General features: G+C 40.1%; 2 protein-coding genes across 3 annotated transcripts in view; both read right to left on the bottom strand.

The window, feature by feature from the left end:
• LOC137615452 (cell division cycle-associated protein 3-like) overlaps positions 1-21,584 on the bottom strand; it is a 310,532-nt gene that overhangs the window by 103,759 nt on the left and 185,189 nt on the right. The gene's annotated exons all lie outside the window — the stretch shown is intronic.
• Positions 1-21,584, bottom strand: part of LOC137615449 (COP9 signalosome complex subunit 7b-like) — a 47,347-nt gene that overhangs the window by 2,827 nt on the left and 22,936 nt on the right. The window contains exons 3-7 of one of the 2 annotated variants that reach the window (XM_068345328.1): positions 17,559-17,733; positions 7,205-7,460; positions 3,797-3,906; positions 3,504-3,614; positions 2,817-3,096 (exon numbers count right to left, since the gene is read on the bottom strand). In XM_068345328.1, coding sequence (XP_068201429.1) covers positions 2,992-3,096; positions 3,504-3,614; positions 3,797-3,906; positions 7,205-7,460; positions 17,559-17,733 — 757 coding nt within the window. In that variant the 3' untranslated portion in view covers positions 2,817-2,991. Of the gene's footprint in view, positions 1-2,816; positions 3,097-3,503; positions 3,615-3,796; positions 3,907-7,204; positions 7,461-17,558; positions 17,734-21,584 lie in introns of those variants that run through there. The other variant, XM_068345327.1, reaches the window with a different exon arrangement.

Raw genomic sequence — 21,584 nt, 5'->3', positions numbered from 1 at the left:
GGAGAGGCGAGAAAAATTCTCTTCCCTACCAAAGTTAGGAGGGATTAACATAGGCCAAGGCTCTCCAGCATCTCGGGAGTCTTATCAGTGGAGCAACCTTCCTCAAAGAGAAGCAAGCTGTCTAGTAATGCTCAAGACTTCTTGATTTACCCTTTGGGCTGGATGGCTAAAGGCCCCTCTATTGATTTGTCCTCCTCAAGCATATTAGACAGACTCACTGGTTAAAGGCAGTTGAAAGGATAGACAGCAGAGGGACATGTGTTCCAATCCTTCACCCCAGAGATGTCCCCCTGATCCTGTGTCTTATATCTATATGACCAGTCCTCCAGATTCTCTGAGCATTCATGAATATGGTGACCCAGTCTCACATGAAGTCTTTTAAGGGATAGTGGGATGAGCCCACGTTTACATTAGTGACTTGCGAGCAGTTTGAGATAAGACAATCACTGCTGTAAGAACTTAGGAATCAGAATGTCACTATGAGTAGGGCGTTGTCTCTGATCAGCGATTTCAGCTTAACATGGGCTAAGTTTGTTACAGGAGTCAAGGAAGTGCTGGATGATATAAGACAGGGACACTGCTGGGGGGTTCAATGGCTGCATGAGCTCTCCTCACTTGTTCCCTTTGCTAGATCACAGGTCCGTAAAGTTTTACAAGATCATAGGCTGCAGCTTTCTCTGGAGGAAGCCTTCAGTGTCCACATAGGACACTACTTTGGATCTTCATTCATCCTCCAAGTTGAGTCTCTCCACAAGAGTAGGATACATGGAAAGATTCTTTAGGGAATCGGTTGTCCTCCTAAATTGGCCTGAGTTAAACTCATGCCTATGGCAACACAAATGTTTTTCTTCTTGAATAGTCTCAATAATTATTCAGTCCACTTATTTGGAATAGGATATATTGAAAAAATGTTTTTATATCAGCATGTTTCTCACTATACAAACCCATTAATCACAGGTCTGGACAGACAACGAAAATTTGTTTGTCTTTCTCTGGATGGAACTGGCAGGGTTTCATACCATGTAAAGACAACTTTAATTAAATGGTTTGTTGGAAAAATTTATGTTTCAGTATAAAAACTTATCTTTAAATTTAAAGCCTACAACAATCTACCATTCTAAAACTTATTTTATAGGCAGTAGATAAGAAATGGCAGGATGAAGACCTGAAGACACCCAAAGAAATCATGTCAAGTAAGGATAAAAGAAAACCTAGACATAGAGGTCAGGAAGAAAGTACAGTATATGACAGAAGAGAATGGAAAAACTCCTTTCACATGAAATCCATAAGGGAGAAGTCGATTTAAAAACATCTATGATATGTAAAGTTCAACAAATCATGCTTTTTTCCATGAGCTTCAAGGATGTGACCCAAGGAGTGAACCGAGAAATTAACTGCTTTGGAAAGCGTCTATACGCTGACAAGTGATAAAACCGTGAGATATGTCTGTGAAAGAATACCCAATTAACATGTTGGAACACATTTATCTTAGGTCTAAGTTGGGAGAAAAAATTAATACTTAATTTGAGACCACAGAATCATGGCTTAACCTAAGAATAAATTTTGAATAAGATGTGCTAATTGGAGCAAAGTAAAAAGTTTTTTGCCAAGGCAAGAGGAGACTTGATGGGATCACAAGACAAAGCAATGAAGCTGCAAAGAACCATTGGTATCAAGTAAGGATTGCCCCATATGAATTAGAGGGAAAAGCCAAAGGTTAAGGGTAATGAACAGAATGTTCAAGAAACAGTAGTATTCTGAAAAAAAAAGGGATGATGTCAACAGAGGACAATTATCATCACAGCTTAGCCAACTTTTTGTTCTGAGTTCTCTGGTTTTAATCAACAAGCATAATTTCACTGATAATTAATTATTCCTATGAGAATAAAATCCATGGTCTTATAAATAGAAATATTGCAGGAAGTACAGTAATTAATTGGTGGTGTTAGTTACTGCCCCACATTATATAAACTAGTTACTTCCTTTGGCCTCTGATTGGTGTAGAGGTCTTGCCTTACTACATTTGAAACTACCTGGTTTATTAAAGCACTTTGTTGACTACAACCTACTTGAGACACCTGACACTTTCAGTGTTATGCATGGGTGTTCTCTTTTAGCTTCAGAGGCTTTGCAAATGGTGGTCATGATTGCGGAAAACCAGGTGCACCTAAGTTTGTTTCCCCCCATGAGACAGATGCTATGTCATGCTGTGAACATGAGCCTCTAACTGTTGTCATTCGGGTAGAAGCACAATCGTTTCTTCTACCAAAACACTGACTAATTTATCAGCCATTCTCAATCTCGTTCTTGGATATTGCTAGCGAAGATCGCAAAACGTTTTGGTACGAGAGTTGAAAAAACCACTGGTGTATATCTTCCTTATCCTCTAATTTTACTTGATTGTCGAGTAGCGACATAGGATGGCAGTGGGAAACACTCCTCTATGCATCCACATCCTCCCATATATAAAAGACCCCTAGGGTCTTTCAAGTTGTGTAAAAACCTTAAAGGTTGACCTAAAAAAATACCAGCAATTCTACAGAATCATAAACGCAACAGATAATACTATTCTAAAAGTAGAATGAAAAAAAATTTAGGCATCGGTGTAGATGGGCATAACTAAATTTCCTTGAAATTATGATAATTACCAGATATATCTTGACGACGGTTAAATTAGTTACCAACGTGAAAATGCACGACGAATAAAATGACGTGAAAATGCATAATGAATAAAGTAATTGCCAAGAACTTTCCCAACATAAAAAAAAAAGTCTCTAGTAGCTTTATGGTGAAGGATTTTCTCGAAAAGCAAATAATTTTAATGCAACTGAAAACTTTATTATCACAAACTAGTTCCAAACAGATCTTTCTCTTAGCGAGTTGGTTAAATTGATGTTTCTTGGGCTTTGTCAAATACTTCTTTAGTCTAATCTATTTACGTTTATTAACAGAGTAGTGTTAAATCATCACTGGATTTCAAGACCCTCTCCCTTATATTCTACTTGCTGCCTCAGCAAATTCAGAAGAGTAGTACTCATTAAGCTTCTTATGATCCACTACATTACTTTGAGAAACTTCCTTCACCCTCTTCGCTTTCTGTGGAATGCATGAACTGATTAGGCAACGAATCATTATAAAAACTGTTATGGCTTCCCAATGGTATAGGATCAAATGCACAAGCTTCTCTGGCAGACAGAACTTTGCGAGATCTCAAAGTATTGTATTTTAGATAAAATGACTGTATATTTAGCCTCCTTTATCAGAGTATAAATGCTTATTTACTTACGATACTCAAACACGATGCTATAAATGAAGGAAATGTTAATTCATGTATCTAACTGCCTTGCTAAAATTTAGCACTTTGACAAAGTGTTTCTTAGATCAAGATTAACACCTACAGCCTAGGGAAGAGACAGGTCTGTGCCAGACTGGGAAGCTAAATCTCAGTCATTGGTAAACTGAAAACTTTCAATGGTACTAAAACTTATACAATAATACTTTACCTCTGTCTCTAAGGAATTTCTGTGCTTAAGATGAGCATCTTTATCTGAATTGGCTCTTGTAATGAGTTGGTCAATGTTTGATAGCATGGTGTCACATGTATCACACCAAGACTGTAAGAAATATCAAAAGTCTATCTATAAAATAAAATACGAGTGTCATTCACAACAGAACCAATGGTAACATTATTAACAAAATACAAGTTATGACAATGTTGCTCAAAAATCAGATTGTTATTTGCACATTAAAATGGTAGATAAACTGGATTTTACATAAAAAGTAATACCACACTGACCTGTAGAGTATTTATTATATTTGGCAAATCTTCAGGCTTAATATCACGGCCGATAGCATAATCTAGTTCAAGAATACCATTCTTTTGATCAAGTTTTCCATGAATAATATCTGGAAAAAAAATTTAGAAGTTACTAAAAGATTTAGTCTGCATACAAATACAACAGGAGTTTGAAAGTGACATGGCTTGGTAAGAATTGAAGGTTGTGAAAATTTATTCTTGCTCTAGACCTGTTTTTACATTCTGAACAATTATAGCAAAGCTATCTCAATCTTTCTGGAATCAATGTATCTTTGACAAAAATTGGTACAACAGATGGGTCCATTGACTTGTTTTATAATTAATAATGTATATATATTTTATCTTTGATAGCATTGAGGAAATGAAGATACTGCCTAGCTACTCATGAATAAAAACATCCCCTTAGTAAAGACAGCAAAGAATTACAATGGTTACATATGGACTGTAATACTCTGTGCTGTGGAAACGTGCACTGACAAAGATGTAAGATATTTTGAAAAAGTACAACCCCATTATGTTAAAACTCTTGGCTAGGGTACGATATTAGATCATTTTGTCAACAAGGAATTGATGGAGAGGAAAAATGGCTGAGAATTCTCAAATTGAGACTTTGGTCATGTGATGAGAAGGGACGAAGAACAGTGAGTAACCAGTTAACATGGTAGTAGTAGCACAAAGATCTGTAGGAAGACCCAGGAAATAAGAGGAAGAAGAGATGAAGACCTCTTTCTTATGGGTGTTCATGATAAAGAGAATGGAGAGAACTCCTTTCCTGTCTAACTTCATAAAGGAAAGATCTAAATAAAAATGTTCTTAAAGATATGGTTCTACTGAACTGGAAAAAAGCAATTTGATTGCCAGAAAAAAAATAAGAGAATCTCAGAATTTCAATGCCTGCTGTATGCTTGCCTCAGTGGATCTTTAATATGCTCAATGGAACCATTATAAGAGACTAGAATTATAAAGACTTAGAATTACCTAACTGAACTTTGTGAGAGCCACTACTATTATTACTAGCTAAGCTACAACCCTAGCTGGAAAGCAGGATGCTATAAGCCCCAGGGCTCCAACAAGGAAAAATAGGCCAGTAGGGAAAGGAATTAAACTATAAGAGAATGAAAAAAAAAAAAAACTTTATGAGCAGTAACATTAAAACAGATGTCATAATAAACTACGAAGAGAGAATGTCAGCCTGTTCAACGTAAAACCCTTCGCTGCAAGTTTGAATGTTTGAAGTTCTAACGACTCAACTACCCAGTTAGGAAGATCATTCCACAACCTGGTCATAGTTTGAAGAAAACTTTTAGAATACTGTAATATTAAGCCTCATGATGGAGAAGCATGACTTAGAATTAACTGCATACCTAGTGTTAAGAACAGGATGATACTGTCCAAGAAGATCTGAATGTAAAGGATGGTCAGAATTATAAAAAAATCTTATGCAACATGCATAATAAACTAATTAAACGATGGTGCCAGAGATTAATATCTAGATAAGACAGGAATTTTAATAGAATGAAAGAATTGAAAAACTTCTTCAAAATAGATTGAACACTGAAAATCTTACTTTCTCAATAAGTCAATTTTTTGTGCAATTGAAGAAGGGACAGACCTAATGTATTTCTCAAAAGTAAATTTTGCTGTCTAGAATTACATCTAAAATTTCAAGTCATACAGTGTTAAAGAAACATTATCAATGCTGAGATCTGGATGTTGAAGAGCCTCTGTCCTTGACCTACTTGCAATCCTAATTTGAGTTTTGTAAGGATTCGACATCGTGCTTCATAATTTGCAGCAATCCCAGATCTACATTCAGGAGATGCAGTTCAGTCTCGAGGATTTAAAACAGGCTCTTTAAGTATAAAGTCATTGTAAGAGTCAGTCATATGCTTGGGAGAGGTATGAACAAAGGTTCACATAAGGATGACAATATCATGTGTACATTTAAAGGCTTTTGTCATTTAGGTAGAGAATTGCTTGCAACTTGAAAGCTGTCACAGAAACATTAGAATATTAAGCTGTCACAGAAACATTAGAATATTAAGCTGTCACAGAAACATTAGAATATTAAGCTGTCACAGAAACATTAGAATATTAACAGAATAATAAGGGACTAAAATACTACTGTACGTTTCATTCAACAGGTATTTTTATGTCCCCCTACTGTGCTTAAATGTCTTATAAGTGACCCTTTGCCCCCTAGATGCAATCACTTCTTATCCTCTTCCTCAAAACCTTTAAGAACTTTAACACTCAATCAAAACTGTTGATAGGACAAAACCTATTATAAGATTTATGATCTTATGAATGCAATATAGATTTAGTGACGATAAAACATTCAGAGCTGTTGACAGATTTCCATAGTTGTCTACATTAAAAAAAAAAAAAAAAAACTATACTAGTAATGAAAATGGATCATCAATTATGAAAAACAACAGATACCAGTGCTATTTTGACTCAAATGACCCTCAAATCGTGTACATAGATATGTGATGATAAAAGCATTTAAAAGTTTAATTAGTTGGGCAAGTTAGGAGAGGGGAAGAAACCAAAATGAAATGATCGAGTAAATAGAAAGACTTCTTTGTTAAATAAAAACAAAGAAACTTGGATCCAAGGGATCACTAGAAAGAACAACTACCATTGTTTATGGTGTGCAAATTAAATTACACTGTAATTGGTAGGCATGAAGCCATAAAAAATGGAAGAGATAATTAACAATATGACACACTTGATAGCCCCAAAAATACCCCATGAATGCTCACACCAATTTTCTATTATAATCTCATTGACTTCATCGTATAGTATATACGTATATCAGTTAATTCTAATAGCCAGGCCTTCTCCATCATAAGACTCAATACTACGCAGTACTCTAGAAGTTTTATTTCAGCTGTTACCAAGTTGTGGAATGATCTTCCTAATCGGGTTGTTGAATCAGTAGAACTTCAAAAGTTCAAAGTTGGAGCAAATGCTTTTTTGTTGACCAGGCGGACATGAGTCTTTTTATAGTTTATATATGACATATTTGTTTTTGACGTTGTTAATAGTTTATATATGACATATCTCTCTTGACATTACTTTTTTAAGAATGATTTATTGTTAATTTGTTCTCTTCAGTTATTTATTTCCTTATTTCCTTTCCTCACTGGGCTATTTTTCCCTATTGGAGCCCCTGGGCTTATAGCATCTTGCTTTTCCAATTAGGGTTGTAGCTTGGATAGTAATAATGATAATAATACTGTAAACTAGTAAAATAGTGTCTGGCATTGTGTGCAAGAAAATTATATATAGTACGTGCAGCTTATCAGCGAATGCACGACCCTTACTACTTCAGGTGTTAGGTATTTCAACACTGATTTCTGGTGACATGGTTAATTTACATACCTGTATACATAGCTTCAATTATTAAATCTTCTAATTCCCTGTTGGAGGTGAGACCCAGTTGATTCCCAAGTGTCACAAGAGGAATTCGCTTCTGGCCTGTTGCCATGGAAACTATCGTTAGATGCCTTAACTTGGTTAACATTACTGCCGATAGTGGTGGAAACTTGGCGGATTCTTTAACGTAGTCTCCATACACACCGTAAGCAAATAGTTGAAGTAATTCATAATATCCTGCATGTTGGGGATCATTTTTTAGCTGAAAGAGAAAGGTCATTAATTGCATTGATTCACTTCAACCAAAAAAACAATTACATTTTTACAGAATTTTGTATTTTTCCTAACTACAGAAGGTCCTTAACTTACAAACATTTGGAGATACAAAAACAAATCCAACTAAAAAAACAAAGATAACGAGATTCTGTAATAAAATGTTATTTTGATAATAAAATAAATTTTTGAATATACTTACCCGGTGATTATATAGCTGCAACTCTGTTGCCCGACAGACAACTCTACGGTAAAAACTCGCCAGCGATCGCTACACAGGTTGCGGGTGTGCCCAACAGCGCCATCTGTCGTCCAGATACCCAGTACTCAATGTAAACAAAGACTCAATTTTCTCCTCGTCCCACTGCGTCTCTATTGGGGAGGAAGGGAGGGTCCTTTAATTTATAATCACCGGGTAAGTATATTCAAAAATTTATTTTATTATCAAAATAACATTTTTCAATATTTAACTTAGCCGGTGATTATATAGCTGATTCACACCCAGGGGGGTGGGTAGAGACCAGCAATATATGTTTACACTTTTATGAGCTAAGAGTTTTTATTTCATTTTAGAAGTTATCAAAATAACAAAAACAAAATAAATAGGTACCTGGTAAGGAAGTCGACTTGAACAATTACTCTGCCTTTTAAGTACGTCTTCCTTACGGAGCCTCGCGATCCTCTTAGGATGCTGATCGACCCCTAGGATCTGAAGTATCAAGGGTTGCAACCCATACAACAGGACCTCATCAAAACCCCTAATCTAGGCGCTCTCAAGAAATGACTTTGACCACCCGCCAAATCAACCAGGATGCGAAAGGCTTCTTAGCCTTCCGGACAACCCAAAAAACAACAATAAAAACATTTCAAGAGAAAGATTAAAAGGGTATGGAATTAGGGAATTGTAGTGGTTGAGCCCTCACCCACTACTGCACTCGCTGCTACGAATGGTCCCAGTGTGTAGCAGTTCTTGTAAAGAGACTGGACATCTTTCAAGTAAAATGACGCGAACACTGACTTGCTTCTCCAATAGGTTGCGTCCATTATACTTTGCAGAGATCTATTTTGCTTAAAGGCCACGGAAGTTGTTACAGCTCTAACTTCGTGCGTCTTCACCTTAAGCAAAGTTCGGTCTTCCTCACTCAGATGTGAATGAGCTTCTCGTATTAACAATCTGATAAAGTCTGACCAAACATTCTTTGACATAGGCAAGGATGGTTTCTTAACTGAACACCATAAAGCTTCAGATTGGCCTTGTAAAGGTTTAGTACGCTTTAAATAGAACTTAAGAGCTCTAACAGGGCATAAGACTCTTTCTAGTTCATTGCCTACGATCTCCGATAAGCTGGGGATATCGAAAGATTTAGGCCAAGGCCGAGAAGGCAGCTCATTTTTGGCTAGAAAACCAAGTTGTAGCGAACAAGTGGCTTTTTCTGACGAAAATCCAATGTTCTTGCTGAAGGCATGAATCTCACTGACTCTTTTAGCCGAGGCTAAGCATACCAGGAAAAGAGTCTTAAGAGTGAGATCTTTCAGGGAGGCTGATTGTAACGGCTCCAACCTGTCTGACATGAAGAATCTTAGTACCACGTCTAAATTCCATCCAGGGGTAGCCAAACAACACTCCTTGGTGGTCTCAAAAGACTTAAGGAGGTCTTGCAGATCTTTATGATTGGAAAGATCTAAGCCTCTATGCCGGAAGACCGATGCCAACATGCTTCTGTAGCCCTTGATAGTGGGAGCTGAAAGGGATCGTCCTTTTCTCAGGTATAAGAGAAAAACAGCTATTTGAGCTACAGAGGTACTGGTCGAGGATACAGAAACTGACTTGCACCAGTCTCGGAAGACTTCCCACTTCGATTGGTAGACTCTAATGGAAGACGCTCTCCTTGCTCTAGCAATCGCACTGGCTGCTTCCTTCGAAAAGCCTCTAGCTCTCGAGAGTCTTTCGATAGTCTGAAGGCAGTCAGACGAAGAGCGTGGAGGCTTTGGAGTACCTTCTTTACGTGTGGCTGACGTAGAAGGTCTACCCTTAGAGGAAGACTACTGGGAACGTCTACTAACCATCGAAGTATCTCGGTGAACCATTCTCTCGCGGGCCAGAGGGAAGCAACTAACGTCAACCTTGTCCCTTCGTGAGAGGCGAACTTCTGCAGTACCTTGTTGACAATCTTGAACGGTGGGAATGCGTAGAGATCCAGATGTGACCAATCTAGGAGGAAAGCATCTATATGTATTGCTGCTGGGTCCGGGACTGGAGAGCAATAGATTGGAAGCCTCTTGGTCAGCGAGGTTGCAAAGAGATCTATGGATGGTTTTACCCCAAGTGGCCCAAAGTCTCTTGCACACATCCTTGTGGAGGGTCCATTCGGTTGGAATTACTTGCCCTTTCCGACTGAGACAATCTGCTATGACGTTCAAGTCGCCTTGGATGAACCTCGTTACTAGGGAGATGTCTTGACCTTTTGACCAGATGAGCAGGTCCCTGCGATCTCGTACAACGTCAGTGAGTGGGTACCTCCTTGTTTGGAGATGTACGCCAAGGCCGTGGTGATGTCCGAGTTAACTTCCACCACTTTGCCTCGAAGGAGAGACTTGAAGCTTTTCAAGGCCAGATGTACTGCCAACAGCTCCTTGCAGTTGATATGCAAGCTCCTCTGACTCGAGTTCCACAGTCCTGAGCATTCCCGACCGTCTAGTGTCGCGCCCCAGCCCACGTCCGATGCGTCCGAGAAGAGAACGTGGTTGGGAGTCTGAACAGCCAGGGGAAGACCCTCTCTTAGGTTGATATTGTCCTTCCACCAAGTCAGACAAGACTATCTTTTCGGAAACCGGGATCGAGACCGCTTCTAGCGTCTTGTCCTTTGTCCAGTGAAAAGCTAGATGGTATTGAAGAGGACGGAGGTGTAGTCTTCCTAGTGACACAAAATGTTCCACGGATGACAGCGTCCCTACCAGACTCATCCACAGCCTGACTGAGCAGCGTTCCTTCTTCAGCTTCTTCTGGATGGATAGCAGGGCTTGATCTATTCTGGGGGCTGATCGTCTTGTTGTTCAGCAACGTCCTCATCAGAGGGTTCCTCATCCGAAAACTGATGAGGAAACGGCAACGGAGTGGGCAACGTCTGGCTCGCTGAGTCCGGTCGCACTGGTGCATGCGTGACGGAGCCGGACACAACATCATGGAACTGCTGCACAGTCTGTGAACTGTCAACAACCATGGGTGCGCGAGGAAGCACAGCGTCAACCCGAGACTGTCTAGACCGTCTGGGTTGTGCAGTCAACACCCTACCGGGTTGCTGAGGTTGACGCACTGCGTCAAAACAAGTCACCTCTGCTGGTTGTTGAACGTCCTGAAGGTCAACAACCACCTCCGAGCGTCGCTTAACGTCAACGTGCGGCTGGCAACCCACACTGGGTCGCATCGGTGGAGGAACCACCTCAACTGGCAGACGCGAGTAGGTTACCTCAGCGTCACCAGGGTGCACAACCGACCGGTTGGAAGGTTGTTGGCCAGAAGGTTCGGTAGCAACCTTCTCCGCATTAAAGTCCTCTATCAAGGACGCAAGCTTGGACTGCATGTCTTGCAGCAAAGCCCATTTAGGGTCTACGGGAGCAGGTGCGGCAACAGACGGGGTTAGCGACTGAGGAGGTACCGCTTACCATCCCTGAAAGCCTTGTTATGCATGACATAATTGTACAGCAAAACTTCAAAGGCTCGAAAACAGCTGTGAGGTTGACCTGTAAAAAAAACTTGGAGCGTCTCCTGGCCAGGCGCCAGGGAGAGTCTACGAGAATTGAGAAGTCTATCTGGGCAGAGGCATGAACTCCCAAGCCGAGAACTTCTCTCGTGTCATATCAGACTCTCGCTCTATAAACCAGTTTAAAAGAAGGGAAAGCAAAGGCTGTATCCCCCAAACTCCTCCTGGTGAAAAACCAGTCGCCTAGCCAACGTAAAGCTCTCTAGGAGAGCGAGAGAGCACTAGCTTAAAAACAACGGCTTCGAAGTAGCTAGGCCTAGTGTAAGCTCTGACGTTTAGGCGAACGAGGAGCAGCAGTTACAAAAAGATCCGGACAAAGATCCTTAAAAAAAAATCATCATGATTTAATTAATGTCCATAGGGGGCTAAGCAGCTTTAGGCTCCTCTCCATCTGACAGAGTCTTCAAGGGAATATCAGTAGGAGGGGGAACAGCAACTTCCTCATCTACAGGAACCTTGTCCGATAAAAGCCGAGTCTCAAGCATAGTAGCGGACCAGAACGCAACGTCATGTAACTGCTTGACAGTCTGTGAACTGTCAACAACTGAACTGTCAACCACAACAGGTGCGTGAGGACGCACAGCGTCCACTCGAGACTGCTTTGACTGCCTAGACTGAGCAGTCAAAACAACTCTAGAATGCGGAGGTTGATGCACAACGTCAAAACAAGTCAACTCCGATTGTTAGTGAACGTCTTGAACGTCAACAGGAGCATCAGCAAGTGGCCTAACGTCCAAATGCGGCTGAAAAACCACACGAGACCGCATCGAGTGTGGTTCTCAACAACCTGACTGACGTGACTAAGCTACGCCAACGTCAACAGTAAGCACAAAGGAACGTTAGGTTGGCTGAAAGCCAGGATATCGATGAGATAAACGGCTAGACTCAACGGACTAATCGGCAGAATAGCCTTCCATAAGGGAGGCAAGCATATACTGCATGTCTTGCCATAAAACCCATTAAGGATCAACGGAAATGGTTGTGGTAAGAGACGAGGGTAACGTCTGTGACCGCAACACTTTGCCAACAAAAAAAGACTCTCGGAGTCTGTGTTACGCTTTTGTTAGGCGGCGAGCAGTTATCCGATGACTGCAAAGGGTCAGAGCTGTCCTAATGGTTGTAATCAGGACGCTGGACCTGTCCTGAAAGGACTGACTTTCGCTTAAGGGCTTCGAAACCTTGTGACAGGTTTCTTATGCGAAAAGCCTTCGGATGACGAGGAGAAACAACGTCTCTCTCGTCTTATGGTAGGGGAGATCTTGGAAAGATACACCCGATACCATAGAGGGAAAACGTCTGTTCGTTGATCAAGGCCTCTCGAACCCATAAGTCGTTTGACATTACTTCTCCCCTGGGCTTGGGAGCATGCAAGAGGTCCCGGACTAGGTGAACGACAGGCACGAACAGACGAACCCTCGGACGCAACTCTGTAACACTTTGCGCATATCACTTTATCACTTCGATTTTCTGTTTTGCACTTATTTCACTGAAATCGAAACTTTTACCGATTTCTACCTGAAACACGCAATTCTACCCTACATTAAAAGGTAGTAATTGCGAAATCAGTCGTATAATGCAAGCTCATTAATACCAGCAAAAAACAGAAAACATATTTTAAGATAAAAAAATCAGTGGCTGGGAAAGAGACTAAACACTAGTTCATATAACTACGTTTTCAATCTCTCACCGCACATAGCCTGGGGACGAGAATAAAAAAACTAAAAAAGTTTTATCCTTCCTCCCCGTACAGCGACTAGGGACGAGAGTAACTCGAGAACAACGTTACCCGCTTGAACGGAACGTTTTCTCTCCTCTCTCTCCCTCCGTCTCTATCTCTCTCTCTCTTTCTCTCTTGATTTCACACCTAAGAGAAGAGCCCAATTATATTTCGTCAAAAAAACATGTTATTTGACTAAAGGAAAAAACTGAAAGGTTTTTCAAATAAAAAGTTCCTTTAAAATAGAATTTAAAACATTTAAGCTAAGAAAGAATGAACAAAACGTCAGAATCGATTTACTCTTACTGCAAAGTGAAACCGTGATACACTCTCTCTCTATCGTAACGATAGAGCGCATGTTGAACGTCCTGAACGTCAACAACTGCGTAGCATAAATAAACTAAACGTTAGTTCATCTTTGAAAACAGTACGAAGACTATCAAAGAAATTCTTTCATAAAATATTACATTTAAAAAGTTTTAAATCCTTAGCTCTTTAAAAGCTAATTACGATATAAAGGGCTCAACATTGATTAACTTCGGTTTCCAAGTTAGGACCGCCTACTCTCAGGAAAGGTCGCATATAAACAAAACATTAAAATTTATTTTTATATGTTTATAATGAATGGAAAGTTAATCGAAGAGGCCTAATAAAGGCGGAGAGATATAAAATATATAGAGGAAAATCTATAACGTGATAAGATAATTACTAAAAGCCTAAACACACTTCCGTCTAAGGGAAGGGTCGGCCATTTAAAAGTGAAAGAAAGTCCATACTCTGTTTGTCACCATAATTAAATCTATCCAAAACGAGTTCAAGATTTAAGATGAAGATAAAACACCTGCATAGCGAAAGCTCAAAACTAGAATATAGTACTTCACCAAATAGATGTGAAAAACTCCAGTTTAGCAACAGCGAGTAAAGTACGTCTTGTCGATAGCTCGACAGAGAGAAAATTGAGTCTTTGTTTACATTGAGTACTGGGTATCTGGACGACAGATGGCGCTGTTGGGCACACCCGCAACCTGTGTAGTGATCGCTGGCGAGTTTTTACCGTAGAGTTGTCTGTCGGGCAACAGAGTTGCAGCTATATAATCACCGGCTAAGTTAAATATTGAAAAATAATATTTCATTTAATAGAGTTAGCAAAACAACATTTGTAATAACCTGATATCGATTTCACATGAAACTTAACAATTTGTTGACTTTTACAGCTGGAAATCATAATCAATGGATTCAGGTAAGGCCTATCCTCGTACAAAATCTAACAAAATTGGCCTTGCAAACAATCTGACTTACAACGATCTTGGAACCAGTTAAGTTTGTAAGTTGACTACCTTCTGTACTGTATAAAAACCCCAAGTCAAAGGAGTATGTTTTCAGCATAGCTGGATCTCGCATGCTAAAATATAACAAGGTGTCGGTAGTTACTGACGAGGAACCCCGCTCCCCTGCCAGATCACTAAGCAGCCACTTCGACCTGACTTTTGGAGTGAATCCACTTGAACTCTGCAACCACTCCAAATTTTTGATGGAAGATGCCAGGAGGTTTGGGGACTCTTCAATTGTGCCACGGTACCCTGAGACAGATTAGAAATGACATGCCCCTAAGAAGGTTTAGCATAGAGTACTGTATGTAGTTTACTGTTTGATTCAAGTTGAAAAATCCCAGAAATTTACGATGTCCAGCTTTATTCTGACAATTCTATGAGTATTAGTAGTGCTCTTCAATAATTTATTCACCTTCATGGCACTGGTGACAATATCACAAATTTTAAAATTTGCATTTTTTCTGTGGCCACAGGGGCATAACAACAATTACAATATTATAAATGTATCCCTGCATGTGAAGAGAGGCAATTAAAACGTACGGGATGAGGGAACTGGGAATCCCCTCTCTTGTATAGTTACTTCCTGCGAGATATCAAAAAGGAGCTGAGGGAGAGTGACAGCTCCCCACACTCTAGTTTTGGGGTGTATGAATGTGCGTGGATGTAGTACGATCGAGTAAAAGATGTGAGATTGGAGGTATGTTTTGGAATAGAAGGATGGATGTATTGGCCTTGTGTGAGACAAAGATAAAAGGGAAGTGTGAAGTGATATTTGGTGAAGCGACACGTAGAGTGTCTAGGATTGAAAGGGGAAGAGGAAGACAAGGTGTGGCTTTACTGCTGAGTGAATGGATGACAGATAAAGGAGTGGAATGGCAGGCAGTATCATCTATGTTAATGTGGGCAAGGGTTAGGTTGGCCAGGGAATGTTGGGCTTATATTAGTGTGCATGGGTCAGGGTGTGAGAAAAGTAAATAGCGGAATGAATTAACTAAGTGTATAGAAGGACTGAGTAGAAGGAATTATGTAGTTGTGATGGGTGGCTTAAATGCCAGATTGGGGGACTCAAAAGGTAGAAGGTGTCATTGGGAAGTATGGCATACCATGTGAAAATGAGTGGCAAGAGGCTGCTAGATACTGTAGGAGTATAACAAGAGCTGGTGATAAGTTGTAGTTAAAAAAAAAAAAGAAGTTATATATAAACAAGTATACATTAGTAAGAGTGGCAAATGGATGAATGGTAGATAGGGCAGTAAAGGATTGTGTGTTGATAACAAGAAGAATGTTTGGAAGATTGAAAGATGTGCATGTGTTTAGGGACATGGCTAACGGTATGTTTGATAATTTTTTGGTTGAAGGAAAATAAAGTGGGGAAATAGAAGAGAGGGATGTAAAAGGGAGGTAGTGAGATAAGTGAACATCAAGAAAGGTTGGAAGTGGCATATGATGGGGTGAAATTGGTGATCTAGAGGAGGAGTAGAAGTCAGTAAAAGAAAATCTTATTGGGCTTGCAAATGATGTCTATGGCAAGAGGATTGTTGGAGGCAGCATGAAAAAGGGCAATGAATGGTGGAATGAATGAGTGAAGATGAAAGTGGAAAAGAAAAAGAGGGCATTTGAAGAATGGCTGCAGAGTAATAATGTACAGTCAAACCTCTTTTTTTGCGAGGGTTAGGTAACAGAGACGGCAAAAATTCGCAAAAGCCTGTTGCCCTAAGGTGGGATAACTCCTAATCTTTCAAGTCACTGCCCCTTGCTAACGGGCAGGTGCCGTACAGTACTGCCTATTGTTTTTATTTGGTTTCTACCACAGTTTATATTCAAATGTACAGTGTATAATACATGTGCACATATGAATACTATGTACTGGACACTTTGACCTTGGACCTAGGCATTTGCCAGGGAAGGAAGAGGGGGGGGGGGGGGGGTTGAGGAGGGCAGTATAACTTAAAGGTCTTGGGTTTATAAGTTTGGAAAAATAAAAAATTTTATACTAGTGATTTTTTCTTACATGTGGTAAAAACCATCTTTAATAAGAGACTAATCCTTCAGAGGGAGGAAGTCCCTATAATCAACACTGGCCTGGTTGAATGATCTAGGAAATGTCAATGAACTTTGGTCCTAGGGAGGAGTGGATATTCATGAATCCTGTCGAAATCTTGTTCGTGGAGATCGCAACAGACCTGCTTGTGGAGATCCAGCCCAGGACAATTGGCACACCTTACCTACAGCAAGGCGATACTTAGCAGGAAATGTATCACTAGGGGCACCTCCTCTGCAGGGGAAACTGAAGATGAAACTTTGGGCTCTAGTAAATGTTAATACCTCCAGAAGTTTCTCAGCAAGGGGGACACCTTCAATCCCTAGCAAAGGCCACTTCTTACTCTGATTCAATTCCTCGTGTGGGTTGTCAAAAGAAAATACAGCAAGGGGAGATGGTTGAGAAAGAGGCAGGGGTGTATTGTCCCAACTATGAGAGGACCAGATACTCACCTTCTCAGAATCAATCCAGGAGGGTACGGTACAGTCTCCATTCCGTTAACAGCTCCTCCAGAGGATCCAACCCCGGAAGAAACCAAAAGGGAAATAGCTGGCTTTGTTCCTAAAGGAAGGAATACTGTAGAGCTAAAGTTTTCTGGCATCAGATTGGGTGTTCCCCTGATGACAATGAATCCCTCTTAAACTTCCTCTTTTTTGCAAAATCCACCCATTGCAAAGGAACCCACTCCCTACAATCCTCGTAAGAGCATGACTGCAAACAGTCATACCCTATGCAAAATCTACAAAGTTGAGAGGAGTCCAACTCTGGCTTACTCATGTAATGGATGAAATGGCAGCCTTCCTTAATTAGGCCAAGCCACATGTCTGGCTTAGGGGGTGGAAATCAATGCAGTAATTAATCACTCTGGAAAGAGAAATAGAAATCACAAATTTTTAAGTAATTTGTATTTTTCCTAACATACTTACCGAGAACTACTTTCTTAGGAGGTACCTGGAATCTCCTCTCAACCACCAGAGTTTTGTGTAGTTTACCCTACTTCCGTTTTCTGTGAGGACTACCCCAGGCGGAGCACGTGTACACAGCTTCAGCCGAAGTCAAAGTGAAAGTTACTTTACCTGTTGGCAAACAACCATGTTTACCTTCTCAAGTCTAACGACCCTTCAGCTTCGCTGACATCATACTCCCATCACAGGTCGATGGTACCGCATTTATTACGTGTAGGAACAAAGTAACTATACTAATAGTTCATAGAACTAAATCTTCCACAGTAACTTACTTCTTGTATGTTGGGCATGTCTAGGAGTTCTCCAAAGACATATACTTCTGGAGCTTCTAAGACTTGCTTCACAAGCTGGACTGCTCCTGCTCCCTTTGCTTGCTTAGCAAGAAGTATGTATTGCTCTGCGGGATTACTCTGAGAAGCTTTATCACCCATATCTTTCGAATCGGGCCTGAAAAGAAAAATTGAGGGTAACACTACTTATTAAATTTTCCAAGTCTCAGCAGTTTCAGATATTCCTAAATTCACTAATGTGAAAACATGAATTCTTTGCCAACTTTTTCTTACATCCATATCCAAGGCCATTGGTCCTTGGATCATCTTTTTACAGAGCAGCTACAAAAATTTAACAAGTCACAACAATTTTATAACAAACATAGAGCAATGTATAGGAATACAAACATTATTTTTCCTATACATTTCAGAAGTAACTTCTATATCTTGTAATAAACTTCAATTACTAGCTAAGCTACAACCCTAGTTGGAAAAGCATGATGCTATCAGCTCAAGGGTTCCAATAGGGAATATAGCCCAGTGAGGAAAGGAAATAAAACTACAAAAGTAGTAATGAACAATGAAATAAAATATTTTAATATCAGTAACATTAAATAATTCTTTTATAATATATACATATATAAAAAAAAGAGGAAGAGAGAAAAGCTAGAATAGTGTGCCTGAGTGTACTCTTAAGCAAGGGACCCCAAGAAAGTGGAAGACCATGGTACGGAGGCTATGGCACTATCCAAGGCTAGAGAACAATCGTTGGATTTTAGTGTCCTTCTAGATGAACTGCTCACCATAGCCAGTCTCTCTTCTACCCTCACAAAGTGGAAAGTAACCACTGAACAATTACAGTGTGGTAGTTAACCCCTTTAGAGTGAAGAAGAATTGTTTGGCATTCTCAGTGTTGTTAGGTTTATGAAGACAGAGGAGAATATGGAAAGAATAGGCCCGACTATTCGGTGAATGTGTAGGCAAAGGAAAAATTAGCTGTAACCAGAGAGAAGGATCAAATTAAGTACAGTACTGTCTGGCCAGCCAAAGGACCCAACAACTATAGCCGTAGTAGCTCTACGAGTGGCTGGCACCCTGGCCAACCTCCTATCATTCAATTTCCCTCCTTTTAAGAATAAACTTTAAACAAAAACATTGAACTAAAAAGGCAAAATGCAAAAGTTTAAAAAGTAATTAGTATTTTTCCTAGATATACAAACCCAAGACCAACGAGGAGGATCTTCCAGTGAGAGCTGGAAACTGTCATTACTGTTTGATAACCAGTTACAGTAGTTAATGCCTGTTGGGTAAATGAGGGGATGGTCCCACTTCGATAGGTGAAGGGAAAGTCCCAGCACCAACTTGATATAATTTGGCCATTTTCCCTTTGGCAACAGGACTTTGGAGTGGGATTTCATTAAAAATGATGCTGATCTTACACTAAAAATATAAAGATAATTAATTTTTTTTTTCTGGTAGAAGTAGTCTCACAAACAAGAGTGAGCATTAACTGCAGTTAATGAAAGCCTAGTAGCATAAAAGTGCTCAGGAGAGTACAGTATTCATAACTAAGTGATGGAAAATTCAAAACTTCACTACTTCGGCCTGGAGGGCGCTGAAGCACTGATGGACAAGTGTTTCTATAAGTGCTTGCATGCACAAAAGAAATGCCGAAGAGGTGAGGGAGACTGCACCCTAGACCTCTTATGAACAGGAGAGAGTGGTCTCTTTGTGGGATATGCAAAATGTCTCGACCTCAAAAGTAAGTTCTTCTGAAAAAGTATGCAATGTGCAGAGCATACATGTCAGGACAACTATTAAAGGTTTAAAGGCTGCTCATGAACGGTAGAGGCAAGGGACAGTAACAGTGCCATATCAAGCAGGACAATTCCCTAGAGTGACCATATATACATATGATCAGTGCCCGAGCCGCATCTACGAAGCTAGGATCAAGGAGGACCAGGCAATAGCCGCTGATGACTCAGCAGATAGACCTATAAGCTCCCCAAAAGCCTCCATCCTTAGCTCACAAGGATAGCAATATTGCAGCGGCCAAAGGAACTAACAAGTTTGAGCAGGACTCGAACTCCAGCCTGGTAATCAACACGCAAGAACGTTACCAACTGGCTACCACAACCCTTAACTAGCTTGTTACTAAGCTTGAAATGCTCTTTCTTCCTTGAGGTGGAGGATACTCCTTTGAAAAGAAGAATATTTGTATTCTCGTTGGAACAAACCTAAAAAGATGGCCAACCAGTTATAAATGTAAACACACAATTCAGAGTCTTCAATGATAAAATATACACAAATGTTTTCCTCCTACTACCTGCTATGCATACATTTCTGAAAAATAGAGATTTGAATAATGTTTGCTTGAGAAGTCTTGAGGGATTAAAACCATGCATGTATACTATATTACAGTACTTCAATATCCTCTTTGGTTGAAATTTCAAACATGAAGTTTCATAACACAAAAACATTCAATTCAATGTCTATGGATTCGTACATGAATACCTTTCAAACTTCAAAATTTGACAGATCCCACAATGATCATCTGAGGATTCGCTCATCTACATCACATTGAAATCAAACTGGAGCTTTAATTTGAAAGACATTAATTTCAATGAGACTGCCAAGTTTAAGGCCGAAAACGTTGTAATGGCAGGTTTCAATAGATTCAATAAATACTAATGCTCATGCTTCTACCCATGTGCGGATAATTTCCATATGGACTACTGCTAGGTGCTCATTTGCCACCCAGATAATTGCCATTGGTTCGAAAAATGTTATTTTCATTAGTAAAATAAATTTTTGAATATACTTACCCGATAATCATGTAGCTGTCAACTCCGTTGCCCGACAGAATTCTACGGGAGGGATACGCCAGCTATCACTATACTAGAAGGGGGTGTACTCACCAGCGCCACCTGTGGCCAGGTACTGCAGTACTTCTTGTTGACACCACCTCACTTTTTCCTCGGTCCACTGGTTCTCTATGGGGAGGAAGGGTGGGTCAATTAAATCATGATTATCGGGTAAGTATATTCAAAAATTTATTTTACTAATGAAAATAACATTTTTCAATATTAAACTTACCCGATAATCATGTAGCTGATTCACACCCAGGGGGGTGGGTGAAAACCAGTGTACATGACTAAAGGATAGCTAAGTATCCCGTATTTCATATAATCAGTTATTTCAGAATAACAATGAAATAATAAGTACCTGGTAAGGAAGTCGACTTGAACCGTTACTCTGCCTTTATTAAGTTCGTCTTCCTTACTGAGCGCAGCGTTCCTCTTAGGAGGCTGAATCAACTCTAAGGTGCTAAAGTATACAGGGCTGCAACCCATACTAAAGGACCTCTACACAACCTCTAACCCAGGCGCTTCTCAAGAATGAATTGACCACCCGCCAAATCAAAAAGGATGCGGAAGGCTTCTTAGCCTACCGTAACAACCCAAAAAACAACAATAAAAGCATTCAAGAGAAAGGTTAAAAAAGGTTATGGGATTAAGGGAATGTAGTGGCTGAGCCCTCACCTACTACTGCACTCGCTGCTACGAATGGTCCCAGTGTGTAGCAGTTCTCGTAAAGAGACTGGACATCTTTAAGATAAAATGATGCAAACACTGACTTGCTCCTCCAATAAGTTGCATCCATAATGCTCTGCAGAGAACGGTTCTTATTAAAGGCCATCGAAGTGGCTACGGCTCTCACTTCGTGGGTCCTTACCTTCAGCAAAGCAAGGTCTTCATCCTTCATGTGAGAATGGGCTTCTCTAATCAGAAGCCTTATATAATACGAAACTCCGTTTTTGGACATGGGCATCGAAGGTTTCTTGATTGCACACCATAAGGCTTCCGACTGTCCTCGTATAGGTTTTGACCTATTAAGATAATATTTCAGAGCTCTGACAGGGCAAAGAACTCTTTCTAGCTCGTTACCTACCATGTTGGAAAGGCTAGGAATTTCAAACGATCTAGGCCAAGGACGTGAAGGAAGTTCATTCTTAGCTAAAAATCCGAG

This window comes from Palaemon carinicauda, chromosome 21, assembly GCF_036898095.1.
Source record: "Palaemon carinicauda isolate YSFRI2023 chromosome 21, ASM3689809v2, whole genome shotgun sequence".
Lineage (NCBI taxonomy): Eukaryota > Metazoa > Arthropoda > Malacostraca > Decapoda > Palaemonidae > Palaemon > Palaemon carinicauda.
The sequence above is the reverse complement of the archived record's forward strand: the minus strand, read 5'-3'. Positions and strand labels throughout refer to the sequence as shown.